The sequence below is a fragment of the Leopardus geoffroyi genome, chromosome X (assembly GCF_018350155.1).
Source record: "Leopardus geoffroyi isolate Oge1 chromosome X, O.geoffroyi_Oge1_pat1.0, whole genome shotgun sequence".
Taxonomy (NCBI): Eukaryota; Metazoa; Chordata; class Mammalia; order Carnivora; family Felidae; genus Leopardus; species Leopardus geoffroyi.
In genome coordinates, this window is record NC_059343.1 from 25572807 (window position 1) to 25600108 (window position 27302).

Here is a 27302-nt window from a genome sequence, read left to right on the forward strand (position 1 = left end):
AGATTTTAAGATGTAGCTTGAGAATAGACTTCAAAAATATTTACTTTTTCCAACCAAAAATGTACAAATGATATGTGTGTGTGTGTGTGTGTGTGTGTGTGTGTGTATTTCGTAAAACTTTTAAACTGACTTGATATGATTTTGTGGTTTATCCACAACCATCTCTCATTATAATTTGTTGTTTAGTTCTCATGTAAATAAGATTTTTATTATTTTCTTTTTGGTTACTGTGGAAATTAGTATGATGTTGATTTTTAGATGTCATAGACCATAGATAACCATAAGGTTTTCCTCTTAAGGCTGACAAAAGTATGATAAAAATCAGTGACTCCTAGAGAACAAGATTAAAGAAAAAATAATTTAAAAGCACATTAACTAGCTAAAATAAAAGTGCATTAATTTGCTATAAATCATATACTTTAAAAAAAACTCAAATATGTCAGGCTTCCAAATCTACCCCATTAAGGAAAACTTGTTTCTCCTGAATTGCCTTCTTCACTTGTTCATTGCCGCAGGGTCCCAACGTGCTGAGGTGGAATGTCCTACAATCTCATATTAGGCAGACTGTGTCTCATTTTAAAATTTTATAAGCAAGCTTTTAATAATTTTAGAATTAATGCTCTTTAAGCCTGCATTCTCTGTTGTTTTTATTTTGCATGTTCTGGCTCTTGAGTTTCTTCAGGGCATTTTTTCTGGTTGTGAAATTCCATCCAAATATATTAAGAGGGTGGATAGCCCTCTCATTAAGCATTACCACATACACTCCATTTGTTCTATAGGGATGATGAGTCATATTTTTGACAAGATATGGGTATATTTTTTATATGATTCTGTTTAGAATAACTCAAATTGCATATAGAACAACTCAAAATGTACAGATGTTTACATTTTGTAATACAAATACAAAAGTCTGTTATATCAAAAGGCCAAACTTTGACACTTTGTTGGTAAGAGACTATTATATATTTCTTTTTTTAAGTTCATTTCTTTATTTTGAGAGAGAACGTGCATGCACACACATGAGCAGGGAAGGGAGAGAGAGAGTGAGAGAGAGAGAGGGGAAAGAGAGAATCCCAAGCAGGCTGCATGCTGTCAGTGTGGAGACCAACACAGGGCTTGAACCCATGAACTGTGAGGTCATGACCTGAGCTGAAATCAAAAGTCAGACACTTAACCAACTGGGCCACCTAGGCGCCCTGAGATTGTTATATATTTCTTATATTTGGACAGTTGAAAGAAAGAACTCTTCAAAGAAAGTAAAAATAGCAGGTCTTTTAAGTTGGTTAAGTGTGCAGTTTTATTGTATTCAAATAATACTTTTATCATCCTTTTAAAGCACCTTACAGTTGTTTTTTGCTTATGTCTTGTAGCAGAACTACAAAGAAATTTTCATATAAAAATGATGCAGATAGGTGTTCTTGTATTGAATTTAAAGGAGATAATCCTGTGGGCCCCATTTATATTAACTTCTTGTTTAATATTTGTCTACTTTTAAACATTTGGAAATAACTCTTTGTAGTTTTTCTTTAAAAAAATTTTTTTTTTCAACGTTTATTTATTTTTTGGGACAGAGAGAGACAGAGCATGAACAGGGGAGGGGCAGAGAGAGAGGGAGACACAGAATCGGAAACAGGCTCCAGGCTCTGAGCCATCAGCCCAGAGCCCGACGCGGGGCTCGAACTCACGGACCGCGAGATCGTGACCTGGCTGAAGTCGGACGCTTAACCGACTGCGCCACCCAGGCGCCCCTCTTTGTAGTTTTTCTTAAAGAGTGTAAGCCTTTGATAACTTATTCTGTTGGTATGAAATCTCATCTAAAATTATAAATCCATCAGAGGATCTACAACACAACGGTGGTGAAATAAGCATTTTAGGCATGATGTTGACAATTACATTCTGTGGTCTAATAGAAGCCCTTTTATCCTGATATTGTTTTTATATTTTGAATAACATTGAGTATTAATAATAATTATATGTAACAAAAATTTTTGGTTTAATATGAATGGTAAGAACCACAAAAAGATAATACTTCACACTCACTAGAATGGCTATAATCTAAAAGATAGATATAAGTTTTGGTAAGTATATGGGGAAATTGAAACCCTCATTCGTACATTGCTGGTCAGAATATACAATGGAATAACCACTTTGGAAATCCACAGGTTGGCAATTCGTCAAAGATTTAAACATAGAATTATCTTATGACCCAGAAATTTGACTTTTAGATATAAGTTCTACTTTTAGATTCCACTCGAGAGAAATGAAATCATTTATGTCCACACAAAAATTTGTACAGGAGTGTTCAAAGCAACATTATTATTTATAGCCAAAGAGTGGAAACAACTCAAATATCCATCAACTAATGAATGGATAAACAAATATGGTACACCCATTCAATGGAATATTATTTAGCCACAAAGAGGAATGACATACTGATAAATGCTGTAACATGGATGAACCTTGAAAATATTAAGCTAAGCATGAGAAGCCAGGCACAAAAGGCTACGTACTGTATGATTCCACCTATACAAGATGTCCAAAATAGGCAAATCCATAGAGGCAGAAATTAGAAGTAGATTAGTGGTCGTTGAAGGCTGGGGAAGATTGGGATGAAATGACTAGTGACCAATTGGGTCAACATTTCTTTGAGGGATGAAAGTTTCCTAGAGTTGATTGTGTTCCTGGTTCTGTGACTATACTAAAAACTATTTACATGGGTAAATTGATATGTGAATTATTATTCTTACATGTGTGCAATTTCTTTGACAGAACAGTTTTAAAGAGAGTAGTGTGCCAGTAAATGCTTAACCATTGGTTCTCCAAGTGTAATTCTGACATCTAAGTGGTCTTGACCCTTTAATTTGCATTGGCAAATAAGAGTGAGACACTGGAGATATATGTCAGAACTGTATTTGTTTATCATTGATGTAAGCAACTTCTTTACTGAATCAAATTATGGCTTTTGAATATGAGAGGAATATTTTTATGTTTGTGCTTTTACCAATATAACAGCCGTAGGCCTGACACTGTTAAGTTTAATCTACATTAATAACATTTTCTCCATGTTGCCTCAAGTATAGACAGACAACAAAAACAATAAATCATAACCTGAATTGTAGAATTTGGCAACTTCTGGGGTATATACTCCCACCATGGCTCATGATTGCAAGTTACCAACATAAGATCACTAAATGTGCAGTTGGGGAAAGATGTGCGGTGGCAAACTATTATATAATATTTATGCCATACAGATACTGTCGATGAAGAATCTAACCAAGTAATTTGGAATTTTTGAGCTTTAAATGTCTAATACCTTTGTTTTTAATACAGTATATTTAATTGTAAGCTTCTATAATTTGATTTTTTAATAATGACTGTGTTTAACAACCTGCTGACAAGAATTTCTGAAAATTGTACTCATTGACTCCTACTGGTATGAACCGGCTCCAGCCCACAAGTGAAATAACATCTGAATGAGGAGGTTCTGCATTTGCAATGTTGAAGACTGGTTTATAAGATAGACTTGGCCTTTTGAGATAGGCTGTAGACATGTAACCTTTAATAAATGAAGCTTTGAAAACAAGGAACCAAGGGGAAATGCAAGTACAAGAGATATTAAGCAGGTTATTCATTTGAAATTATGTATTGAGTTCCTAACACATTCAAGACACTGTAATGGGTCCTAGTGATGTACAAAGGTAAATACACATACAATTTCTGCCTCTGGGTTAGACATGCAAACAAACCAAGTATTGTAAGGAATATGTTATGATAAAGTACAGACATATGTCCCAAGGGCTATGGGAGAAGAAAAGACAGAAAGACTATTTCTAGAAAAGCCAAGTCATTCTTTCGGAAGAAGTGGAAATGAAGAAAATTTAAAGCAAAGAATATAACATTAAAAAGCATGAGAATGTGAAATGAATCACGGATGGACGGCTTCTAAAATTCACATGCTAAAAACCTGTTATGTAACTGACGTGTCCTGCTTCATCCGCCCAAGGTGTAAACACAGTCGTATTGTTTTGAATTTCTTAATTCCTATTTCCTAACTACATAATTCCCTAAATCTCCTAATTTCTATTTTCCTGTCTGCCCTTCTTAATTTCTTTCTGCCCTTTTTGGTAGAAGTGCATCATCTCTCCCTAGATCCCACCTTGACCCATGAATTTCCATCAACTCTTGGTTCTTATTCAACATAACAGGGAGGGACAGTAGTCCTTTAATCATGCTTTCACACACAGGTAATACATACTTGGGATCCAAAGTCACAGTTCTCTGGCACTCATGTGATTAGTTGTCATTTCTCAAAAGAAAAGTACTTACTGGGTGGACACAGTTTTCCTCCCCAACCCGTAGGCAATTGGGTAGTCTCAGGTGTGAGCCAGACTTCAGCTGGCACTTCCTTCCGGACTGACTTCCCAAGGGCACTCTTGCTGTCCTTTCCTCCTAGCATAGCTATGCATGAGAAGGGGTATGGTGCCTTTTGTTCAGCCACACAAGTAGGTATAATTAAGAGAAACCACTCAAAAATCTCTTCACAGAACAGAGCTCTGCTCAGGTTGACTCTATCCCGATTGCATTCAGAAGCAGCTGGCAACTTCCCAATCTCTCTCTCTCTTATGAGTGAAATCATATGGTAGTTGTCTTTTTCTGACTGACTTATTTCATTTAGCATAATACTCTCTAGCTCCATCCATGTCACTGTAAATGGCAAGAGTTCATTCTTTCTATGGCTGAGTAATATTCCAGCGTGTGTGTATATGTACATATTTACATATGTGTGTGTGTATACACACACACACACACACACACACACACATATCAGGGTATATGTATCCCTTCGAATTAATATTTTTTTTATTCATTGGGGAAATATCTAGTAGTACAATTGCTGATAGTTCCATTTTAACTTTTTGAAGAACCTCCATATTGTTTTCCAGAGTGCCTGCACCAGTTTGCATTCCCACCAATAGTGCAACAGAGTTCCTCTTTTTCCACATCCTTGCCAACACCTGTTGTTTCTTGTGTTGTTAGTTTTAGCCATTCTGACTGGTGTGAGATGATATCTCATTGTAGTTTTGATTTGTATTCCCTGATGATGAGTGATGTTGAGCATCCTTTCATCTGTCTGTTGACCATCTGTCTGTCTTCTTTGGAAAAATGTCTATCCATGTCTTCTGTCCATTCTTTAATTGGATTATTTGTTTTGGGGGGTGTTGAGTTTTATAAGTTCTTTATATATTTTTGATACTAACCCTTTATCAAATATGTCATTTGCAAGTAGGTATACTCAAGCAATCACTCATAAGCACAATTTCCGGCTATGTTCACTATTAACTCATAACTCTGAGGTTTCCAGTCTTTAGGATCCTCCTTCCTTGCACTTTAAAGGCATTTAGTTGTCAGGATCCTTTAGAATCTTCTCAAAAATGTATGAAGACGAGAAAGTTTGCTTGCTTCAGATGCCAACAAATGTGTTGCTGGGGCCTAGTTTTCAGCCCTTCTTGTAATACCTAAGGGGAAGGAAAAATTCTTCCTTTACCATCCAAGCTCTTCCAGCTGGACGAAGAATTGATGTGAGACAGATTTACAGGAGAAAAAAGTCAAAGTTTTATTATGTGCACACAAAGGCCCAATAATGAAATTGATTCCTAAAGAAATGACTAAGGCAGGCAGTTGTTTTTTTGGTTTTGGTTTTGGTTTGTTTGTTTGTTTTTTACTTTTCAGACAAAGAGGCAATATATCTCTGAGGAATTGACAGGACCAAAAAAACTTTGAGAGTTTCCATTTGTAAGAAATTCCAAACAGAATGTGGACTGCAGTTGTACATTGGCAAAAACAACAAGGATTGTTTTCTCAGCCTTCTCAGCTCTAAATTCCCTTTGTCTGGTGATAAGGATGTCTTTTTTCCTTTTGGTACAGGGAGAATACCTTTCACGTGGGATATTTATTTCCTGCTTTCAGGGAGACAGAAGACTGTCTGGATGTGTTTCTTGTACAGTCTGTCTCTTAAGTAACTTTTATTTAAAATAACCAGTATGCCGGGGCGCCTGGGTGGCTCAGTTGGTTGAGCTTCCAACTTCAGCTCAGGTCATGATCTCATGGCTTGTGGGTTCAAGCCCCACATAGGGCTCTGTGCTGACAGCTTGGAGCCTGGAGCCTGCTTCAGAGTATGTGTCTGCCTCTCTCTCTGTCCCTTCCCTGCTTGCTCTCTCTCTCTTGCTCGCTTGCTCTCAAAAATAAACATTAAAAAAATAATAAAATAATTCTGTGCTGAGAGCTCTCTGCTTCCAATTCTGTGTCTCCCTCTCTCTGCCCCTTCCCTGCTTGCTCTCTCTCTCTCTCTCAAAAATAATAAACATTAAGAAAAAATAAAATTAAAAAAATACTAAAATAAAATTATAATAAAATAAAATAAAATAAAATAAAATAAAATAAAATAATCATTATGCCAAAGTAGCCCATCTTGTGGCAGTCTGCCGTTGGCACTCTATATACCCTAAGAGTTCCCTTGCCCCAATTCAAGTTGGAATAAGCCCTTACAGATCCCTATCTTGTCGTGCATTTTCTGGCTCCACTTAGAGGCAACAGGATCTTCTAACTCATGTGTACTGGAATATTTCGGTTCTCTAATGCTGGCTAAGGCCTTAAATCCAAGTATTTGCAAAATGGCATAACCTGTCTGGAAATACACCTTCCTTTTGCAGGCATTATATTCACTTCCACCTTTTAGTCAGAGACCTCCACTTACCTTATTAAGTAGTCAACCAATCTGCACTGATCATTACAATGGTGTCTCCTGAGTAGCATGTTGAACGAAACTAATCTCTGCAGTTGCATCATTGATTTTACATCTAATAAAAATCCCAAGTATTTATTCTCATGAGTTGTTCATTTGTTTTTTAATGTGCTTTTCTACCTGAGCATGTGTCGGTTTCCTTAATTAAAACATTATTCCATATATAGTGATAATATTTTAATAACATTTTTAAGGGATTCTGGATTTGCAGTTCCTTTTCTTTCCCATCCAAAGATTTTGTTTCCTTTCTATTTCCCACCCCCTTCCACCTGCCCTGTAAAATCTTGTAATTACTAATATTATGTACCCCCTGATACCATGCTTTGAGAAGGGCACATCACCTCTCTGGTATCATTCTCAACAATTCATAACCTAAATCTAATCGTATAAAAAACATGGGGCAAGCCTAACTGGGAGAACCTTCTATAAAATCGCCAACCAGTCTTCTTCAAAATCTTATAACTCCCATTTCGTTAAACAAGCTGTCAAAAGCACATATTCTATACATTTGACAAAGATTAAAAATACCTGAGAAAACATTTTAAGTTAATGTTTCATTAAATCAATGAAGTGATTAAAATTTTACCTGCCAGTTTGCCTAAAATAAGAGTGTACAAATAGTTTTATAACACATTTCCATCTCTTCTCTCTGCAGGCGACTCAGCTAATCTAACCTGCAGAGCTTTCTTTGGGTACAGTGGAGATGTCAGTCCTTTAATTTACTGGATGAAAGGAGAGAAGTTTATTGAAGATCTGGATGAAAATCGAGTTTGGGAAAGTGACATTAGGTAAAATATTTTTTTCTTTGAACTTGTACAGTCAAGTTAACATTAGCTCTGTTAGTGAATAGAAAGTGAGCTAAAGGAAAATAAATGGGTTTTTGCTATTTGGGGGTGGGGGTTACTATTATAAGAAAAAAATCTCAACATTCAATGGCAATGAGGCAGAACACTATTACGAGACTGACTATGGAATTGCAGAACATGGATGCCATTTGCAGAGAATTTAAAGGAAATTAAAAAAAAGAGTTTTTCACTAAAGAATATACTGAGTATGAGACAGACCAAAATACCATCAAATGTGGAATATGATATTGATGTGATATGATATTGATATGATATTATGCCTTTTGTTTGTAAGAGCTCTTTTTTTAATTGTCACGAGGAAGTTTTGACTCAACCAAACACAATCTTTGTCATTTCCTTTTATATGTTTTTTACATATTTACATATCTTAGCCATTAAGCAGGCTCTACAACACTTGATAGGGATGATAAAAGCATACACAAAATATTTTCATTGTCTTTTTTAGTCCAACTTTAAGGTCTAAATATTACTCTAGTGGGAATGATAAAGAATAACCATTAAATAATACCATCTATTTTGAGGGCATAATGCTTAAACCTCTTTTTTAAAAGTATTTATTTGTTCATTTACTTCCAAGTAAGTATTCAATTATGACTAAAATTATGCTTGGACATCGATACTCATTTTTAATCATGGTATAAGTAAGCAGGCACATAAATAGTAATTAAGTTACAAGTGAGTCAAAATGCTGATCATGTGTAAACACTCTCCCATCTAAAGGTCGCGTCTTCTGGGTATATGTGGGCATGTAAACCAAGTTTCCTCTTCTTAAATGCAAAGACTTTCAAAACTTGATCAAAGGTATAAGTGAAAAAGTTTTTCAGTAGAAAACAAAAACGTATAAAACTGTCATATAGGGTTATTTCTATTGGGATCTTCTTCCTGGCAACAAATACACAAGAATATTGTACTCCAGTTGGGTTCTGAGATGCCCAGATGGGCAATTCTCCAATATGTACTAAACTGTTCCTCTGCCATTTTTCATATTTACAACTTCACTATTATCTTTTACCCACATACTTTGAAATGTTAAAGTTAAGGAAGGACAATAAACCTCCTAACTTTTCCCCTCTCTCTTTTTATGGGTGCTCAAGAAAGATTCCAGAAAGGTATTTTTCTTTAAATCAACATTAGGAAGTAATGTACAGACATGAGTCACCAAACAGATCAGAGGACATTGGAAGCAGGGAAAGGGAGCCTTGCTTTGAAGTTTTCTATTTGCTCTGAAAGATTATGAAAATCTTTGACAAGTGAGGTTAGTGCTTACCGTTAATTTTAGTGTCAGAATTAAACACTTCATCAGAATACTTAGTCTATAGGTTTATACTTTCACATTTCTTTTAAAATCGTCAATTGACTTGTATGTATCATTTTTTAAAAAATGCCAGGCTGGAGCTTTCGAACGAAATGTCAAAATAGCTCAGAAATGTTCTCTTCTTCCTTTAAAGAAGAAAAAACTAACCTGATCTATAATTAGTCCTCCAGCATAAGACATTAGAATTGCTTCTCTCACCTTTAGCATACCATATTTCTTAGAGGGAGAGCAATGTGTAAACTTTTCTTCAAGGTCCTTCTCACCTCTTTATCATGACAGTGTGATTGTCCTGCTATGAGAGATAATTAACTGCAACTTCATTAGCATGTCCAAAAACAAGCTTCCTCATTAGAAGTGAAGAGGAAAAGGGCATGATATAATTTAATTAAGATAGCGTCAATCCCTAGCCAGATTTGAAGCATAGATGCTGTAGGTGTTTTCCCAGCACATTCAGATTCATCTAAATTTTTTTTTTCTTTTTCACGTCTTGTGTATGTTTGTGTGGGGTTTTTTGTTTCGTTTTGCTTTATATTTTAGAATTCTCAAGGAGCATCTCGGGGAACAGGAAGTTTCCATCTCATTAATCGTGGACTCTGTAGAAGAAGGTGACTTGGGAAATTACTCCTGTTACGTTGAAAATGGAAACGGACGTCGGCATGCCAGTGTTCTCCTTCACAAACGGGGTGAGTGTCACCTTCTAAGCTTGAGTAGTCCTGAAACTAGAAAACAGAGGGAAAGAAGTGGAACCAAAAAGAAAAAAAGGTGTGCTTTTCTACCTCAGTTTGTCCTAAATAAAACAATCACAATAGCATTAGGGCCATCATGGCAGATAACACAGTGGGAGGGTGACTAGCTCAGGATCTAGAGTCAAATATCGATTCCTTGCTGGGCTTTACCACCAAATCTAGAACCTTGCGGGTGACATCTCACTTCCCTAAGCCTCAGTTTCCTGATCCTCGCCAGCCCATGGTCAACAATGGTAGCAACTCTTCAATGTGTTTTAAGGATGAAAAAAGACAAGGAACGTGAAGAGCTTGGCACAAAACCTGTACACGAGAGAAGTTAAATGCTGCTTATTATTGTTACAAGGAGGCAAACCAAGAAAAAAATAACGGGCATAATTTTAAGTCACATTATGTTCTCTGTTTGAAGGTTCCTTCTTTGGTGTAAGAATCACGACATTGTTTTCTGCATTGGAGAGCTTTCACATGTGTAATATCTTCTCAGGGTTAATAGGAATTCCTTAATTACTCATTAATGAATTATTCAATTATTACTATTAATAATTTAAGTAAAACAGGTTGTGATCAAGTATGATATCTGCTGCACTAAATGTGATTCTGCAACAACCCTTAGTCACAGGGTTAAAACACGCATAAATATAGATTGAATTGTTTCCAATTAGAGCCTGTTGAAAAACAAAATTCAGCTGAGTAAATGTGAAGATCTAATTGGCTTTATTAAATGACCCATGAATGGGGCAGAGCTGAGGAGCTGCACAAAATGGAAGGCTTTTATAAGAAGGAGGGTGGGGCAAGAAATTATTAACAAAAGAAAGAAAAGTATTGTTTCAAGCCAGGATGGCTTCCCTAGGTAGGTGGGAGACTGGGAAAGGCCGGGCTTTTTATCATGCAGATGACCTCCCCAGTGCTAATCAAGTCATTTCAAATTGGCTTTTAAAAGGTAACATTCCTGGGGCGCTGGATGGTTCTGTGGGTTAGGCATTGACTTCAGCTCAGGGCATGATCTCAAGGTCATGATCTCATGGTTCATGAATTCAAGTCCCGCATCCGGCTCTCTACTGGCAGCACAGACCCTCTGTCTCCCTCTTACTCGCCCCTCCCCTTGTAATGCCCGATGTTCTAAAACCTCCCACAAAAGACCACCAGAGTCGTGAGTCAAAGCCAAGCGGCAAGGGTCGTTTATTGCAGGTTCGAACCTGGACCTCTGCGCACTCGTTGCCGGTGACACACAGAGGCCCCGATCAGAGTTGGTATAGGGTTTTTATAGACAGGGACAAACAGCATAGGTGAGTGAGGGTCCTGATAGGTAAATTCTAAAGTAAGGACATTTGTGGTTTTCTGATTGGGCGTCCTTTGTCTGTTACTTGTGGTGGGAGAGAGAAAAAAAGGGGAAGGGGATAGGTGAGGAATGTGTTAAACAAGCAAGATTACAGAAGCGAGAGACGCCAGTTAGTTTAAGTACAACTACTCATTCCATTACATTTAGGAAGGTTTACAACCCATTCTACTACACAGCGGGTTACATTCAGGAAAGGTCTCACAATGCTCATAGCAAACAGCAAGCAAAACAGACTTCTCAGCAATTGTATTTCTTATCAAAGATCCATAATAAGCAGAAAAGAGAACCTAGCTTTAAACTAAGGTAGGGCTGTTATTTGGATTGTTCCTTTCACCCTGCTCACAATATCTCTCTCTCAAAAAGGAATAAACATTAAAAAAATAAACAAAAAAATAAATGAATCAAAGGTCACATTTCTGAGATAGGTCCCAACCATAATTAAGTCTTGCTTTGCTGTTGGGCAGGGAGGCAGATAACTCCACTGGGGGCTTGTTGGTTTTGTTTTTGTTTTTGTTTTTGTTTTTGTTTTTGTTTTTTTTAACAAGACCGTTGTAAACTTAGAACCATGCCTTCACTGCAGAAATTTTTCATGTATATTACAAGAGAAATATGAGGTTTTTTTGTACATTATGCTAAGTGAAAACTTTCCAGTTTGGGGAGTGAGTACACTTGATGTTTTCTTACTCAGCAAATTCATAATGATTTTAATTTCAAAGCACATGTTTAATCCTAGACTCTTTGAGGTTGAAAAAGAAAGAGAACCTTGAAGACTGTTCCCCCCACTTCATCGGGCAATAGATTCCCTTTGAATAACGTTACTGAAAGATATTAAAACAGACACTTCTGTTGTCAGGTTACTGCAATATTAAAATAGTCTAGCTTTGGAGGATGTGAGTGGAGGGGAAAGGTAAGGAGCAGGTAGCAATGATTGTTCCTTTCTTTCTATAGCTTCACATGAAGGAATTGAGAATAGGAATGTTATGCCTATAAAAGGACGGAAATAGCTTCCCAGGGTTGGAAGCAACTTAAATGTTGTGTAACTGAACCACTCCGTAACATTTTCCTAAGGGATCCGTCAGCTTATACTGGATCACATTCCCTCTGAAGGAAGCCAGTTCTATCTCAAGAAAAACCGGTTAGAAAGCATCCCTGTTTCACTGTCTGCCCCTTGACCCGAGTTCTACACTTTTAATCTCTCTTCTCCCAAACAGCCCTTCAAAAGTTTGTTTACTATCACCATGATCCTCCTGGGCCTTTACTTCCCTGGATTCAACTTGTTTAGTTTTTTTTTTAATTTCTTTTTCCTTTCTGTGGATACAATACTTTGACCATCCTGTTCACTCCCTTGAATATTCTCTAATTAGAGTCTGAATTATTTCTCAAGAAGAGAGAAGATATAGGGCACCTAGAAAAATCTGTTGACTTAGGGCACCTGGGTGGCTCAGTTGGTTAAGCATCCAACTGTATTTTTAAAAAATTTTTAATGTTTTTTTCTTTTTACTTACCTTTGGGATAAAGAGAAAAAAAAAAAAACACACACGAGCTGGGGAGGGGCACAGAAAGAGGGAGACACAGACTCTGAAGCAGGCTTCAGGCTGTCAGCACAGAGCCCAATGCAGGGCTTGAACTCGCAAATGTGAGATCATGACCTGAGCCAAAGTTGGACACTTAACTGACTGAGCCACCCAGGAGCCCCAAGCACCCAACTCTTTGGTTTCGGCTTGGGGTTCCCTCTCTCCTTTTCTCTCTGTCCCACCCTCACTTGTGCTCTCTCTCTCTCTTAAAATAAATAAATAAACTTAAAAAAATCTATTGGCTTGGACAACACATATTTCTTTTAGGACAAGGTAGGAGTAACAGTTAAGTATTGATCGTCAGAGAGTAAGAGATAGTTAGCAGAGATAACCCCTTCAAGGGTCCTGCTAGCTGAATTAAGAATCAAATTGACTTGAGACAGATTAACAGGAGAAAATCAAATTTAATAGTGTATATATGGGGGATCAACAGACATGGAAGTTCTGAAGATAAGAAAAATGAGGTATATATGTCATCCTGAACTAAGGAGAAGAGGGTAGGGGTCAGGGACTTTGGAGGAAAGGAATGCATTTCACAGGATGGTAAGAAGAACAGATGTTTGGTAATTAGGTGTTTGCCCTACCATACAGATGGATCACTCAGGGAAAATTTATCTCTGCTAGGGACGCCTGGGTGGCTCAGTGGGTTAAGCATTCAATTCTTGATTTCAGCTATTCGGAGTCTTGATTTCAGGTTAGGTCATAATCTCACGGCTCATGAGCTTGAGCCTCCTGTCAGGCTCTGCACTGACAGTGTGGAGCCTGCTTAGAATTCTCTCTCTCTCCCTCTGTCTCTGCCTTTCCCTGCTCATGTACTCTCTGTCACAATAAATAAATTAAAAAAAAAAATCTCTGCTAATAACCCTTATTCAGGGAAGGACCACTAATTTCCAGTCTTGTCTGTAGTTAAGGGAAGGACAAAAGTTTTTCTTGAGCCCGTAGGGTTTCAGTTACCTTCAGCTCAGAATAATCTTCATGCCAAAGTGGCCCATCTTGGGGTGGCCTGCCCTTGGCCCCTACAGGATCACAAGGAGAAAAGAAGGAAAATGAATTGTATCTGAGGAGGCACACAGCCAGGAAGGGTCAAATACCCCCGGGCTATTTTTAGCATTTGTGGCCTAAGGTTAAGTTGCCCATAGCTACAAAAGCTTCCAGAACTACAAAAATAAATGATTGAAGAATCAAGGAAATTGTTTGAAAAACTTTCCTGATACTGTCTGGTTCCCTAGACACGGAGAAGAAAATTGTGGCCAATGTTGGAGCGGTCGTTCATACTTAAATGCACAACAGTTTTCAAATATGTATATATACTGCAAGCATTTTGGTTTTAGTAAAACAAAAGCATTAAGAAGCGAAAAAGGGGTTTGTTCTTCAAGGTCATGTACTCCAAAAGTCCCTTTTAAAGTTAGCTTGTGCCTTCCTTTTAAGGGAGCAGCAGCAATTGAGTCATCAGTTCACAAAGGCAGCAAGGCATGCAGTTTCCTGCCCTTGAGAGGCTTATGATCATGGGGAATGTTCTATCCCACTCATCTTTGTGAAAAAGAAAGGACTTTGGTTAACATGTGGCACGACTGCAAGTTCCCCACCTGGCAAGGTTCAGAAGGTCAAGGCACAGCACATGCAGGTCTATAGTTTTGGTCTTGGACCACGGCGTCCCTGAAGGAGTCAGATTATTGTCATGCTAGCAATTAGGGAACTCTCAGATGAGTTGCTGTATTACTCAGAAGACTAAAAGCTCAGAGAAGGAACTGGAAGCTGTCACTATTAATCATATTTTTCTGCCATTTACTCATAAATCCCTTAACTTATCTTATTGGCCTTCCAAGCCTTTCATTTTAAAACCTCCCTAAAGACATGTGTTAAACCATTTGATGAATACAGAGCTTGCAAACCACCATTATCAGGTTTTTTGACAGGTACCCTTGCCAGGCCACACCTCCGTGCAAGTAACTGAAGCATTTTTTCTGCCACCATTACCTTTTGTTCAGTATTGTTGACATAATAAAAATGATGTCAGAGCCCGCCAATGGGTGGTGTGTATTAGGATAGAAAACCTTTCCTGTCTTCCATTCTAGGTTCTTTGGCTCATCTAATAATTCAGTTGACATAAGACAGATTAACAGGAGAAAAACCAATTTAATTCCATACATATGGGAGCCCCAGAGATATGAGATTCACAGACAATCTCATAGCTTATCTGCCATCCTGAGCTAAGGAATGGGGCAGTGGTCTGGGGCTTCAGAGGGGAGGAGGGTAATTCATAGGACAATAAGATCTGATGTTTGACTATACCTCTACTGTATAGTCAGGTCTTTCAGGCACAAAGTTATCTCAGGTACTAGATTTCTTTCTGGGCCAGGCCCCTTATCTAATTTCATTTAGGTAGTTAAGGGAGAGGTAAACAGTTTTCTTGAGACTGCTGTGTCTTGATTGCATTTTGTTCAAAATCACCCTCATGCCAAAGCAGCATATTTTGGGATGGCAACACCTGTCCCCCTTCTCATGGATTCTTGGAGATATCACTCACATGTATCAAATAAGTCTTTCTTTTGTGTGTGTGTTTTTATTTATTTTTGAGAGAGAGAGTGAGAGAGAGAGAGAGAGAGCCAGGGTGGGGCAGAGAGACAGGGAGACAGAATCCAGAGCAGGCTCCAGGCTCCAAACTGTCAGCACAGAGCCCGATGCGGTGCTCGAACCCATGTATTATTGGATCATGACCTGAGCCGAAGTCGGACGCTCAACCAACTGAGCCACTGAGGCGTCCCTCAAATGTGTCATTCTTAATGCTAAGAGAATACTACAGTAAAGAATTCAGCTAGTGAACTAGGCTAGATTGTAGACCAGACTTTTATCTTAAAAAAAAAAAATCTTAATTCCACAAAAACTGGGTGAAAATTTGCTAGGAAATTTGACCATAGAAAAACTTTCTATGGGGGCTCCTGCGTGGCTCAGTTGGTTGGGCATCCGACTTCAGCTTGCCTCATGATCTCACAGTTCGTGAGTTCGAGCCCCGCATCAGGCAATGTGCTGACAGCTTAGAGCCTGGAGCCTGCCTCGAGTTCTGTGTCTCCCTCATTCTCTGTTCCTCCCCCGCTCATGCTCTGTCTCTCTCTCTCCTTCAAAAATAAATAAAAAGGTTAAAAACAAATTTTTTTAATAAAAAAAGAAAAAAAATTTTAAAAAAAGCAAAACTTTCTATGAGGGGTGCCTAGCTGATTCAGTCACTACAGCGTGCAACTGTATTTCAGGTTTGTGGGTTCGGTCCCCATGTTTGATGTAGAGATTACTTTAAAAAAATAAAATCTTAGAAAGAAAGAAAGCACGTAAGAAAGAACAAAAGAAAGAAAGAAAGAAAGAAAGAAAGAAAGAAAGAAAGAAGGAAAGAAAGAAAGAAAGAAAATGAAAGAAAGAGGGAAAGAAAGAAAGAAAGAAAGAAGAAAGAAAGAAAGAAAGAAAGAAAGAAGGAAGGAAGGAAGGAAGGAAGGAAGGAAGGAAGGAAGGAAGGAAGGAAGGAAAGAAGGAAAGAAAGAAAAAGTTTCTATGGGAATATTCAAAATTGTTGATTCCTTTAGCCAGGGAAGGTACTTGGACAGACAGTTGAGATCACGTCAGATATTCAGTGTAGATATATTTCACATACTCTACAAAGAACTAGATTATGCAGTGAACAAGAGATAAAGGGCCATGGGACAATATTAGTGTTCACTCTAGTCCCTGACCTGACAAGCATGCTTGAGAAGGAACCAAAGCACAAAGTTGGCACATTCGTTTCTATGTTATTTCTTATTCCCACTGTTGCCCATATGTGAGTGAATTTCATGTTTCAGTCTCTGAATCTCTTACCCTGATGCTTTTGCTTAGGTTTCTAATTGCTGCTGCCTGACTTTGGCATGCATCCAACACTGGCCTTCACCTTTTTAGCTTCCCTCCAAAATCCTATCCTTAACTATTCCCTCCATCTTTGTTTTCCAATTCCCTGACACAAAGGATTCTTCAGAGCGGCCCTGTACTGTGGCCTCAGGCCGAGCCACTCTTGCACCCATCAGGCAGTCCTAAATTACTTCTTCACTGTGTTTCTTGTCCATACCAAAACTCTGGATGGCCTCACAGTGCTACTGTATGGAACAAAGTGGTTTAATGGTTAAAGGTACAGACTCTGTGTTTACTGTGTTACTGTTACTGAACTTAATCGTGTCCATGCACCCAATGCTCAGTAAGCCAATGTCTGGGATACTGATTTTGTTTTTTGTTTTTGGTTGTTTTTTTTCCAAACGTTTATTTACTTATTTTTGAGAGAGAGAGGGAGAGAGAGAGAGAGAGAGAACACATGTGCAAATGGGGGAAGAGTGAGAGGGAGAGAGTCCCAAGCAGGGTCTGTACTCAGCATGGAGCCTAACATGGGGCCCCATCCCATGACCATGATATCATGACCTGAGCCAAAACCAAGAGTCCATCACTGAACAGACTGAGCCACCCAGGCACCCCGAGACACTGGTTTTGAAGCAAAGAAAGCCTTATTATGAGAAAGACAGCCCATGGAGAAGGCTGGAGTCATTCCCAAAGTTTCCTGGCCCAGTGAAGCCTAGGGACGGTTTATATGTGTTTGGGGAAGGTGGTAAATATGTGAGAGGAGGGAGAGGGGTTTCTTGAGAGGGAGGGCCTTGAAACAACCTAGAGGTAAGCATTCTTCCTGACAATGACACACTATTTGGGGGGTACAATCAGATACCTCAAAACAAATGTTACCATGACAGTCCCTATTAGATTTCTACGGTCAGAGCGCAGGGATAAAAAAGGACAAAGTTAATGACTGATCATGCATGAGGTTAAGAGGTGGGCATGAAACATAAGCCAAGAGGGAACAAAACAGAACGTGGAGCTGATAATGCAACTAATACCAACTATAGTGCTGCTTACATTTTCAAAACAGGTCCAGGAACCAAGCATCTGGCCCCACTATCTTGAGTAAATCACTTAATTTCTGTGAGCCTCAAATTTCTCTTCCATAAGATGGGAATAATTATAGTACCTACCATATAGAGGAGCTATGAAGATTAAATAAACTAGTATGTGTCTGACACATATTTATCACCCAATAAATGTGAGCAGCTATTACGTGATTTCTCTGCTCCCACTACTGAGTAATTTAGGATGCAGAATAATACGTTCCATTAAAAACTCCCGCAAATCTAATTTTAAAATCTAATTTGTCTTGTATTAAAATGGCCAGCCTTAGCTCCAGCCCCATGGATTCTATATTTTACCTTATAATAAATTTATTTAGTTTGAATGCGCTGTCCTAAAGGAGAGCTTCTTTCATTTATTCAGGCATTGAATGATAATTATTAAGAGCCTACTATGTGGCTGGCGCTCATAAAATTAAATGGACAGGAAATAAGAGGCAATATAATTTGAAATGCCACTGTCTTCTTTTTAAATTACTTTGATATTAAGCTTTCCTAATATAGAATTGTGCTTCTAGGAAATGTTTAGCTTTGAAGCTGTCACATTAAGGCAATGTTCATTAACAATCCTGTTCTGAATGATTATGTTTAGATACATTGATTACAATAATATGGCAATCCATTCATCATGAAGTAGTTTGGGAGCTAGCAAACTATCTCTCTGAGAGACCAGCACCAGTTAATAATGATAAACATGTAGGTTTTCTCTATTCCCTCTCAAGCCCATTTTAATTCTTGCACACATACACTTTCCCTCTCCCTCCAAAGAATGTAATCAATAGAAATTAGACTTGCTCAATAAACTCCCTAGCCCCCAGAATATCTTTAGTAATGTAATTAACATGTACATCATTTAGGACACATTGTTTTAAAGTCGGATGAATTTAGACCCAGCAGACTCTATCCCTTTTTGTAATGAATCATTTTTTGTAATATATGCCCTTATCCTTGTTAGTATTTACCTACTGTATTTATTTACTGAGAGATACAGTGAGATCACAGAACTGTTTAAGCCTCTCTTGGGGCTCAACATTTGACATCGTTGATCACTGACTTCACAATATGGCACAGCCAAACTTGGCCCAGATCAAACCCTTCTACCTCTCTTTCTGGTGGCATCTCCCTAGAAAGACAATGGCTCATTAAAAACTGAACAGGCGTCCACTCAAGAGTCGCTTTTACTGAGTTACTGCTCTAGGGAGGAAAAAAATTTTCCTTTTACCCTTCTAGGTTCTTGTCTGAGACCTCCCTGTAATAAGAAACCAGATTAACAGGAGACAAACAAACGGAAGTTTAATAACTTGTATACCTCCTCTATGCAAGGGAGATATCCAGGAAAATCAAGCAGCATCCTGAAAAGGCCTGAGCTGCCCCCTTAAATACCATCTCCGGGGAAAGGCAAAAGAAGTCGCTGGGGATAGGAGAGCCAGTAATGGAAAATTTCCAGGAGAAACACAGTAATCAAGGGTGTGGTTGTTATGCAGATTTAAGTCTTTGCTTCCTCCATTGGTAAGAGTTTTTAGACTTAAGACGCCCATACAAATGGAGATTTCCCTTATACAAGTAAATGTCTTTTACAAAAGGGTAACTTCTTGGTTTTCAAAATTTCTCCTGTGTCTGTAGTTCCTTAAAAATAATCCGCCTAAAATAATCCATATGCCAAAAAGACATATTTTGGGGTGATATATTCTCTTCTCCTTCATTGCTTCTGCAGTGCCCACATGTTAAGGAACTTTAGTCATGGTGCTGTAGCATCTCCACATCAGAGCCATGATGTTTAACACATTCTTTCCTTGGAGAAGATCTGACATTTTGCAGTCAAAATGTTTCATGTCCTGTAACATTTTTCTTGCTTCTCTGCTCCTCAGTTGTGTAGGACATCTAAACAGCTGACCTCAATTCTTTCTTTTTTTTTTTTTTCTTGATAAATAATGCCCAAACAAAAAATACACTTGATGGCTATTACACCAGTAGCACAAATTGTCTTGATACTGGTGATTTTGTACCTTTGGGTTTCTTGATATGGACACTTCAGCAAGGTTATTTACCACCAAAATTACAGGCATGAAAACTAACCTTTGGAGCTATTTCCGTAGACATAAAATATATGAGGTAAGTGAGATTACATTCAACTTATTTCTGCCTCAGCACTGAAATATCTTTTCAGAACTCTGTCGATCCCGGTTTTTCCTGATCAGCTACAGCATGAAGACTTTTTATGTAGTATAGTCTTGCCTTTTCCTCATTTTAGTCATTCACTTTGCTTTAGTGTGAACTAGACTATTCAAGCAGCATCTTTGTTAGGAAAGAGAAGGACCACTGTTTGTGGATGATTAGCTTATGTCTCAGTTAATAAACATCAAGGGCGGGGGGGGGGGGGGTGGATCCTGGACAAAGCCGGTATTGGGACCAAGAATGATAAACCTTCAGTTTTTATCATTCATGTTGAACTAATCATGAGGGCCAAAGCTCTCACTTTAATTATAGGTGGACCTAGTCAATGGAAGTCCTTTACCTGCCTTATTGAAATTTTCACTTGTTTTGCAGCTAACTGTTAAATTCTTGATCAACACCTTTAACTTGTATTTCCGTGTTCTGCTACTCAACATACGTAACCCACTTGTAAATGTGAGTGGGATGATTAAATGTATTCTGAGTAATATAAACTTTGTCTGCAGGAGGGTTTCTTAATCTTGCCACGACTGACCGTTTGGACTTGGGTAATTCTTTGCTGTGGGGGTCAGTCATATGCACTGTAGAATGTTTCGCAGCATCCCCAGCCTCCACCCGTTAGATGCCAACACTACCTTCCCTAGTTGGACAACTAAAACTGTTTCCAAATATGGCCAAATATCCCCAGGTAACAAAATTGCCACCGGTTGAGAACCACTGACTGACAGAAGAACAGGTATTTTCATCTTAAAAAAACTTCAAGATTATACCCAATGTGGTTGTGCTACTGAACTCAAGAGTTTGCCACTTGGGGTGCATCAAATTGAACACAACCCAAGGAAATGTCTAATGCAAAGAGCTTTTTGGTATTTGTTACAAGTAAGGAGACAGGGAGATAGCTCTCAAAGCACTGCCTCCTTGTGGAGTTGGCACAGAAAGCCTTTATTTGGTGTACTAGGGAGTGAGAGCAGGAAGCTTACCTTGGCACATTTTGGCTCAATTGTGCATACCTAGCATGTCAACATGATAGTGCATACATCATGTGTTCAAAAAATGGCCAAAAAAACTGCCCACAGGAGGAGATCTTTGTGTTATAATGAATGGAAGTTAACTTCAGGTCAGCTTGGGGGGGGGGGGGATTCTGCACATGTCCTTAGTTTCAATCCTGCTCAGACTGCTTCCCATAAGAGGCCATCAGGTGAGACCCACCTGGCAAGGCACAGTTGGGTGTCTCCTTGCAAAACAAAACACATTCCTTCCCTGCTTTTGTTCCTTCTCCTCCTCCCTTCTGCTGATAGCTTTTAGCTCTCTTATTTGAGTAACTTCCTGCTGCATCCCACCTAACAGTTGGGTGTTTCTTATAGCATTGGAATTCACAAAAATTAGGTTCCTTGTGTTTCCACTCCTTGAGAGTCAACTAGAAGTCTGTAGAGCAGCCCTTCACAGTCTTTTTTTGTTGTTACTGTGCTACTGATTGAAACATCATAGCCACTAACTCAAGAAATGAGTAGGTGATCCCTGGGGCACCACCCAGTCCACTGCCCCTTCCTAAGGAATCCCAAGGGGGCTGGACAAATCAAAAGCGTATCTCCTGACTGAGTCTGCCAATGCTTTTGTGGAACAAACTTGGATAAATTCACTGCAAGAGAAGCCAATAACTCAAGAGATGAGGGTTTGGAAAAAAGAGAGAAATTTACTTTGGTGCCGGCAGTTGAGGCAAGTGGCTGGCTCAAACCTTAACAAACGAACTCTCTGCCAAGAAGATGGTCGCCTAGAGTTTTGCAGGGAGAGTTTAGAAGGAGTGCATGCAAGAGAGTGGGCAGAGAGCACGTGATCATAGGTGGGGGTCAGTATGTGTTCAGCCCATGATGATGGGCAGGGAAGAGGACTTGGGGGTTGTGGTCTGCTATGCATTCCATTGTTATCAGGGCTTTTCTGGCTTGGTGGATGGAATGTTCTGATCACTGGAAAACACCTTCATCAAAGCCTCAAGAAAGTGTGATAAGAAATAAGAACAAGGGGCTTCAGTTAGAGCATGATGTCAGCAGTCTGGTCTATTTCGGGTTCTAACTTTTAGGGTCTATAGTTAATCAAGAGGGCTTGCTGAGAATTGCAGTCTTTATAGTACGTACAAATCACCTAGAGAGTTTGCTAAAAAGTGGTATGAATTCATTAGTCCAGGGTGGGACTCAAGATTTGAATTTCAAACAAGTTCCTTATTGATGTTGATGCTGCTGGTCTGTGGACTGCACTTGGCCTACCAAGGTCTTTGCCTAGACAATAGGTCCTCCAATAAACTTGGTAGCATCTTACAGGTAAAGAGCAACTAGCTCTCTTGAGTTCACTGTTTCCATGAGAGAGAAATGAAAAAGGAACACAGCCAGTCAGTGGGATTAATTCCAACTAATTGCCTCATTCTTCTTACACGGTCAACACCTTTGAACCTATTTGAACATTAGTGCATTGCCCTCACACTCTACTCTTAATGAGGTTACTTGCCTCACCTATTCAATGAAACTGTGCTTTATAGAACACATTTGCCACTTGGAGAGATGTCTGAGAGGGCACTCTCTTCAAGTGTTAAATAATTAACCTCTTGAACCAGAAGGGCCCTCATTGTTGGACACGATTCTTATATATCCCTTTTGTAAAGAGAGAAACTACCTAGGAATATGTCTTAACAACATGTATGTGCGTATATACATGTATTTCAGCCTATGCAAACAAGCTATACACAGTGTTCGTTTGATGCAAGTAGCAATTACCAAGGAGGAACAAGGTATATGATGGGGCAGCAAATAACACGAATTTTCTGTTTTGGACACTTGTATTCAGCTAAATCTTGATTATGTGTAGTAAAGAAGGGCATACATAGTATAAGAATTGAGGGGCGCCTGGGTGGCTCAGTCAGTTAAGCATCTGACTCTTGATCTTGGCTCAGGTCTTGATGTCAGGGTCGTGAGTTCAAGCCCCACATTGGACTCCACACTGGGGATGGAGCCTACTTAAAAAAAAAAAAAAGAATTGAACCTCCACATATGATTGGCCAATGATAAAACTGTGAAACAGACAAAGAAAAATTTGGGTAAATAGTAGCTACATGTTCAAAAATTCGACTTATTTTAACAGGCATCTGTCTCTAGCAGGTAATAGAGGTTATAAATCAGAAGTAAACTTGAAAGGGAAACCACTGGCCCTCAGATCTTTGTGTTAGAAAATCTTTACAGTACACACAAACAGGCAGTTTAAAAAACAATAATTCCATTTAAAGTATATGTGAACAGAGATTAAAATCACAATAACTTATTCATAGCCACTGCCCACCAACACACTACTCCCTCTTCCTTCTCAGCACCACCTTGATGTTCTCATTATTTCTAGGTCAAAACAACCTGTTGGGTGACGATGTTTCATATCCTGATCAAAATCTCATTCACTGCAGGCTGCTTAGAGATGATTCATATAATGCCACTGTATGAAAAAACAACAAATCATCCCCATTCACCAAATAGGTATGGGCAAAGCTGTGGGCAAAGCCCCGGGTTAGGTGTCTTTAGTAGTTGAGTCACTGCTGCCAGAGGGGTGTCTGCCCCCATCCTGGGACATGAAAGCAACGTTTCTGGGAAGAGGGAGATGGCTGTGCATTTTTATGGCTGTGAATTCTTGTACTCAGTTGAGCAATGGCACAACTGGGTCATAAAATGCAAGGTATAACTTCTAATAAGCAGTTCCTGTATATTGAACTTTGACAACCAGGTCAGTAAAGTGAAAAATTAGACATGACACATAAAAAATGCTAACTACTCTCTCAGGCCATATAATAGGAAAAAATGTGTTGATTTCCAATAAATTACCATGGAAACCTACATTAGATTTGAGTGTCGAGGACTACATTTGCCAGCTATAAGAAATATGTTAGTTGTTGGTCTCTACTTTTAGGGCCCATTTACTATTATTAGTATGTGTTCTATGAAGATGAATGTATCTGGAGATTGATTTCTCTAAATTAAAAATGGACATTTAAATGTTGTTGTTAGGGAGGAAGAATTTCCTCTACCCTTCAAGGTCCTTCTAGCTGGCCTAAGAATCAAAGTGACATGAGACAGATAAACAGGAAAAAGAAATCAAATTTAATATTTAAAATGGGGAATCCACACAGACATGAAATTCCAAAGACAGTGAGGCAACCTGACATTTATAGGAGCTAAAGGGGGGGTAAGTGTCTGAGGATACAAAGGGGAGAAAGACCATTAGCAGCAAGGTGAAAGGAGAGGTTTGGAAAGCAAAGCTTGCCCTGTTATGCAGATAAGTTTCTTATCTTAGTTAAGGAGGAATCTCTGTTAATAACTCTCCTCCTGGTACCAGCAGGCAGTCAAGGGGGGAAGTAAAGAGCTTTTCCTGAATGTGATGGGTTTTGATTGCTTTTTAACTCAAAATAATGTTCATGCCAAAGAGGTCCATTTTGGGGTGGCCTGTACTTGGCCCCTACACTATTAAAACAGATTTTAGGGGCACCTGGGTGGCTCAGTCGGTTAAGTGTCTGACCTTGGCCCAGGTCATGATCTCACGGTTTGTGGGTTCGAGCCCCGCGACAGCTCGGAGCCTGGAGCAGGCTTCGGACTCTGTGTCTCCCTCTCTCTCTGCCTCTCTCTCTTTCTCAAAAATAAATAAACTTTTAGGGAAAAAAAAAACAGATTTTATTTTTACTTCACACACAAAAAAATCCAGTGGTATATTTAAGAAAACGCAAAGAGGTCAGTTTCAAAACCCCCCAAGAATCATTACCATGTATAAGAATGAAGATTTACTGAAAAGAAATTGTGAAATGTGATGGAAAAACAGACTATTTCTTGAGAATGTTTTGGTTTTGACTCTTTACTTGTATGTGACCTAAAGCAAGTCTCTTTGTGCCATTGTTCTTCATTTTTATCGTTTGTAAACTAATTGCCCTTAAGCTGCAGTGAAAGAATCTTGTAAGAACATATGGAACCCTGGGTGACTGATAGTACATTATTAACCCATTTGTCAGATCTTACAGATTCTGTGAGTTTGGAGTCTTTGTACCTCAGTTTGCAAATCTTGCAAGTGAAATAAACTGTTTTCTCTTCCTAGAGATGTTTTTATGGTTTTAAGTGTTTGTAAAGTTGACGCATATTTTTATTTTTTATTTTTTTTAAGTTTTTTTTTTTTAAGTTTTATTTTTGAGACAGAGAGCATGAGTGGGGGAGGGACAGAGAGAGAGGGGAACAGAGGATTAGAAAGGCTCCATGCCACCACCAGCGGGGAACCCCTTTGGGGGCTCGAACCCAGGAACCATGAGATCAAGACCTGAGCTGCAGTCAGACGCTTAACCACCTGAGCCACCCAGGCGCCCCCATTGACTTATAATTTTAGATGACTAGTTCCTGTAACTGAAAAATAGAAATTACAATTCCTTAAGGTATGCAATTGCAGTTCAGAGTACTGACCAGTAATGGTTGCCAAGTTCATGGAAACTAAACTGGAAGAGACTATTATCAAAGCTTAAAGAATGACCCATAAATTGCCTCACTTAAATCAATTTGGAATTCTAATTCTAGTATGTAATGTAAAATGAGTAGGACTTGAAAACTCTCATCCCACACTTTCAGGGCAATGACTCACAACAGCTTGGGTATCAGTCAAGTTTTCCCCTCTTCCTTTCTAGGTTCTTTGGCTGGTCTCATAATTACATTGACAGAAAACTGATTCAAAGGAGAAAACCAAATTTAATTTCATACGTCCCAGAGCCCCACAGAAATAGGAGACTCAAAGGCAGTTGGCCAATTGAGGCTTACATGCCTTCCTGAGTTCAGGAATGATTTAGGGGCCTGGAGCTTCAAAGGGGAGGAAGGCAATTCACAGGAAGATAAGAAGAGTAGATATTTGGTAGTCAGATGTTTGTCCCGCCATGCCAGTTAAATCTTTCTGTTAATAAGTTGTGTCAGGTAGTAGAGCTCTTTCTGGTCTAGGCCCCCTTTGTCAATTCTTTTAGGCTAAGGAGAGGTAAATGTTGTTTCTGAGTCTGCTGGGTCTTCATGGCCTTCAACTCAACATAATCCACACTCACATTTTGGGGTGACATGTTCTCTTCCCCTTCAGGTACATTTCTAATGTTCCCCAAATGAACCAATATGTGTATATCACTTAGACATGTCAGTATTGAAAGTAGCTTAAGGACTACGTTAAAGGTATCGCAACAAAATCTCATGTTGGCTATCTTCTTGTGTAGGCTCCTATCACTGGCAACTCTGTAGTCACATAAAAATTGATCATCTTGAGGGGCCCCTGGGTGAACACTTAATCAGTCGGTTAAGTGTTCGACCTTGGCTTAGGTCGTGTTCTCACAGTTTGTGAGTTCGAGCCCCACATTTGGCTCTCTGTTGTCAACACAGACAGCACAGAGACCACTTCACATCCTCTGTGCCCCTTTCTCTTTGCCCCTCCCCTTCTCTCTTTCTCTCTCTCTCTCTCTCTCTCTCTCTCAAAAATAAATAAACATTAGAAGAAATTTTAAAAAGTTGTTAATATTCAAATGTATTTTCACCTGTTAACTACTTACACACTAGTTTAGGTTTCTCATCTGTAAATAAATGCAATTAGAGTAAGTGAAATTTGAAATCTTATTATCCTTTTATGATTTTCATTGAGCATGTTGTATAGAGTCAGGGAAAAAAATAAGAAAAAAATAAATCTATTTTGGTACAGCCACTGAAAAATTTTAAAGTGCGTACAGGAAACCGATCATTCATCTTTTTGCTCTAAAATCAAGTTATTTACACATTTTAAAAGTATATTAAAACCTATTTCCTTCAATGTCCACTCTTGTTCTCCCTTTATGTCTATGTTAGAAAACATTGTCTGGGGGGCACATTTACTTCTATATTACTTTCTCAAGCCATTGGTAATTTTCATGCACCAAAAATCTATACGTAGAGCAAGACAGTAAGATAATGGCTTAGTCTTTGTGAAGCAGGTCCATGTTACTGCCATTTTGTTGAAAGTGAATTCATTAGTGAGGACCCTTCATATAGTGAGGCCCTTCATATATCCCAACTACACGGGCCACTAAACTCTATAAGTCATTCACTTTATTCTCAACGTCACTGTGGTTTAAGAAGCTACTTACTGTTCCCTTAGGAGGAATCAAGGAACGGTAGATCCTGCTACCAGTAGTGCCCAAACCTTGCCTGTTTCTTTGTAGAGTATTAATGGGAGAAGAAAAAAGAAACATAAACAAGTGTTCATAAATTCTTGACTCTCTCTCTTTACAGAACAGGGCAAACTTACCACTATTTCTCGTAGCACTTTTATGTTTTCAGAAAACAGAGAGCCATCAAAAAGATTCAAGAGAGATAAGAAATGGAATTTTCAGTTACTTCTGTTGAGGGAAATAAACCAGCATATGGTTTGATTATTGTTTTTGCCTTAATAGTCTCTAGCTGTGTGGAGTCACCAAGATTTTGAATGAAACTTGTCTCATCAGAGAAACAGTTTTTGCTACACACA

The 27302-nt window shown here is 38.8% G+C and overlaps 1 protein-coding gene across 1 annotated transcript in view; it reads left to right on the forward strand.

Moving 5' to 3' along the window:
* The window catches only part of IL1RAPL1 (interleukin 1 receptor accessory protein like 1), a 1368310-nt gene that overhangs the window by 1297222 nt on the left and 43786 nt on the right, over window positions 1-27302 (forward strand). The window contains exons 7-8 of the mRNA XM_045472042.1: window positions 7458-7590; window positions 9521-9666. Coding sequence (XP_045327998.1) covers window positions 7458-7590; window positions 9521-9666 — 279 coding nt within the window. The remainder of the gene's footprint in view (window positions 1-7457; window positions 7591-9520; window positions 9667-27302) is intronic.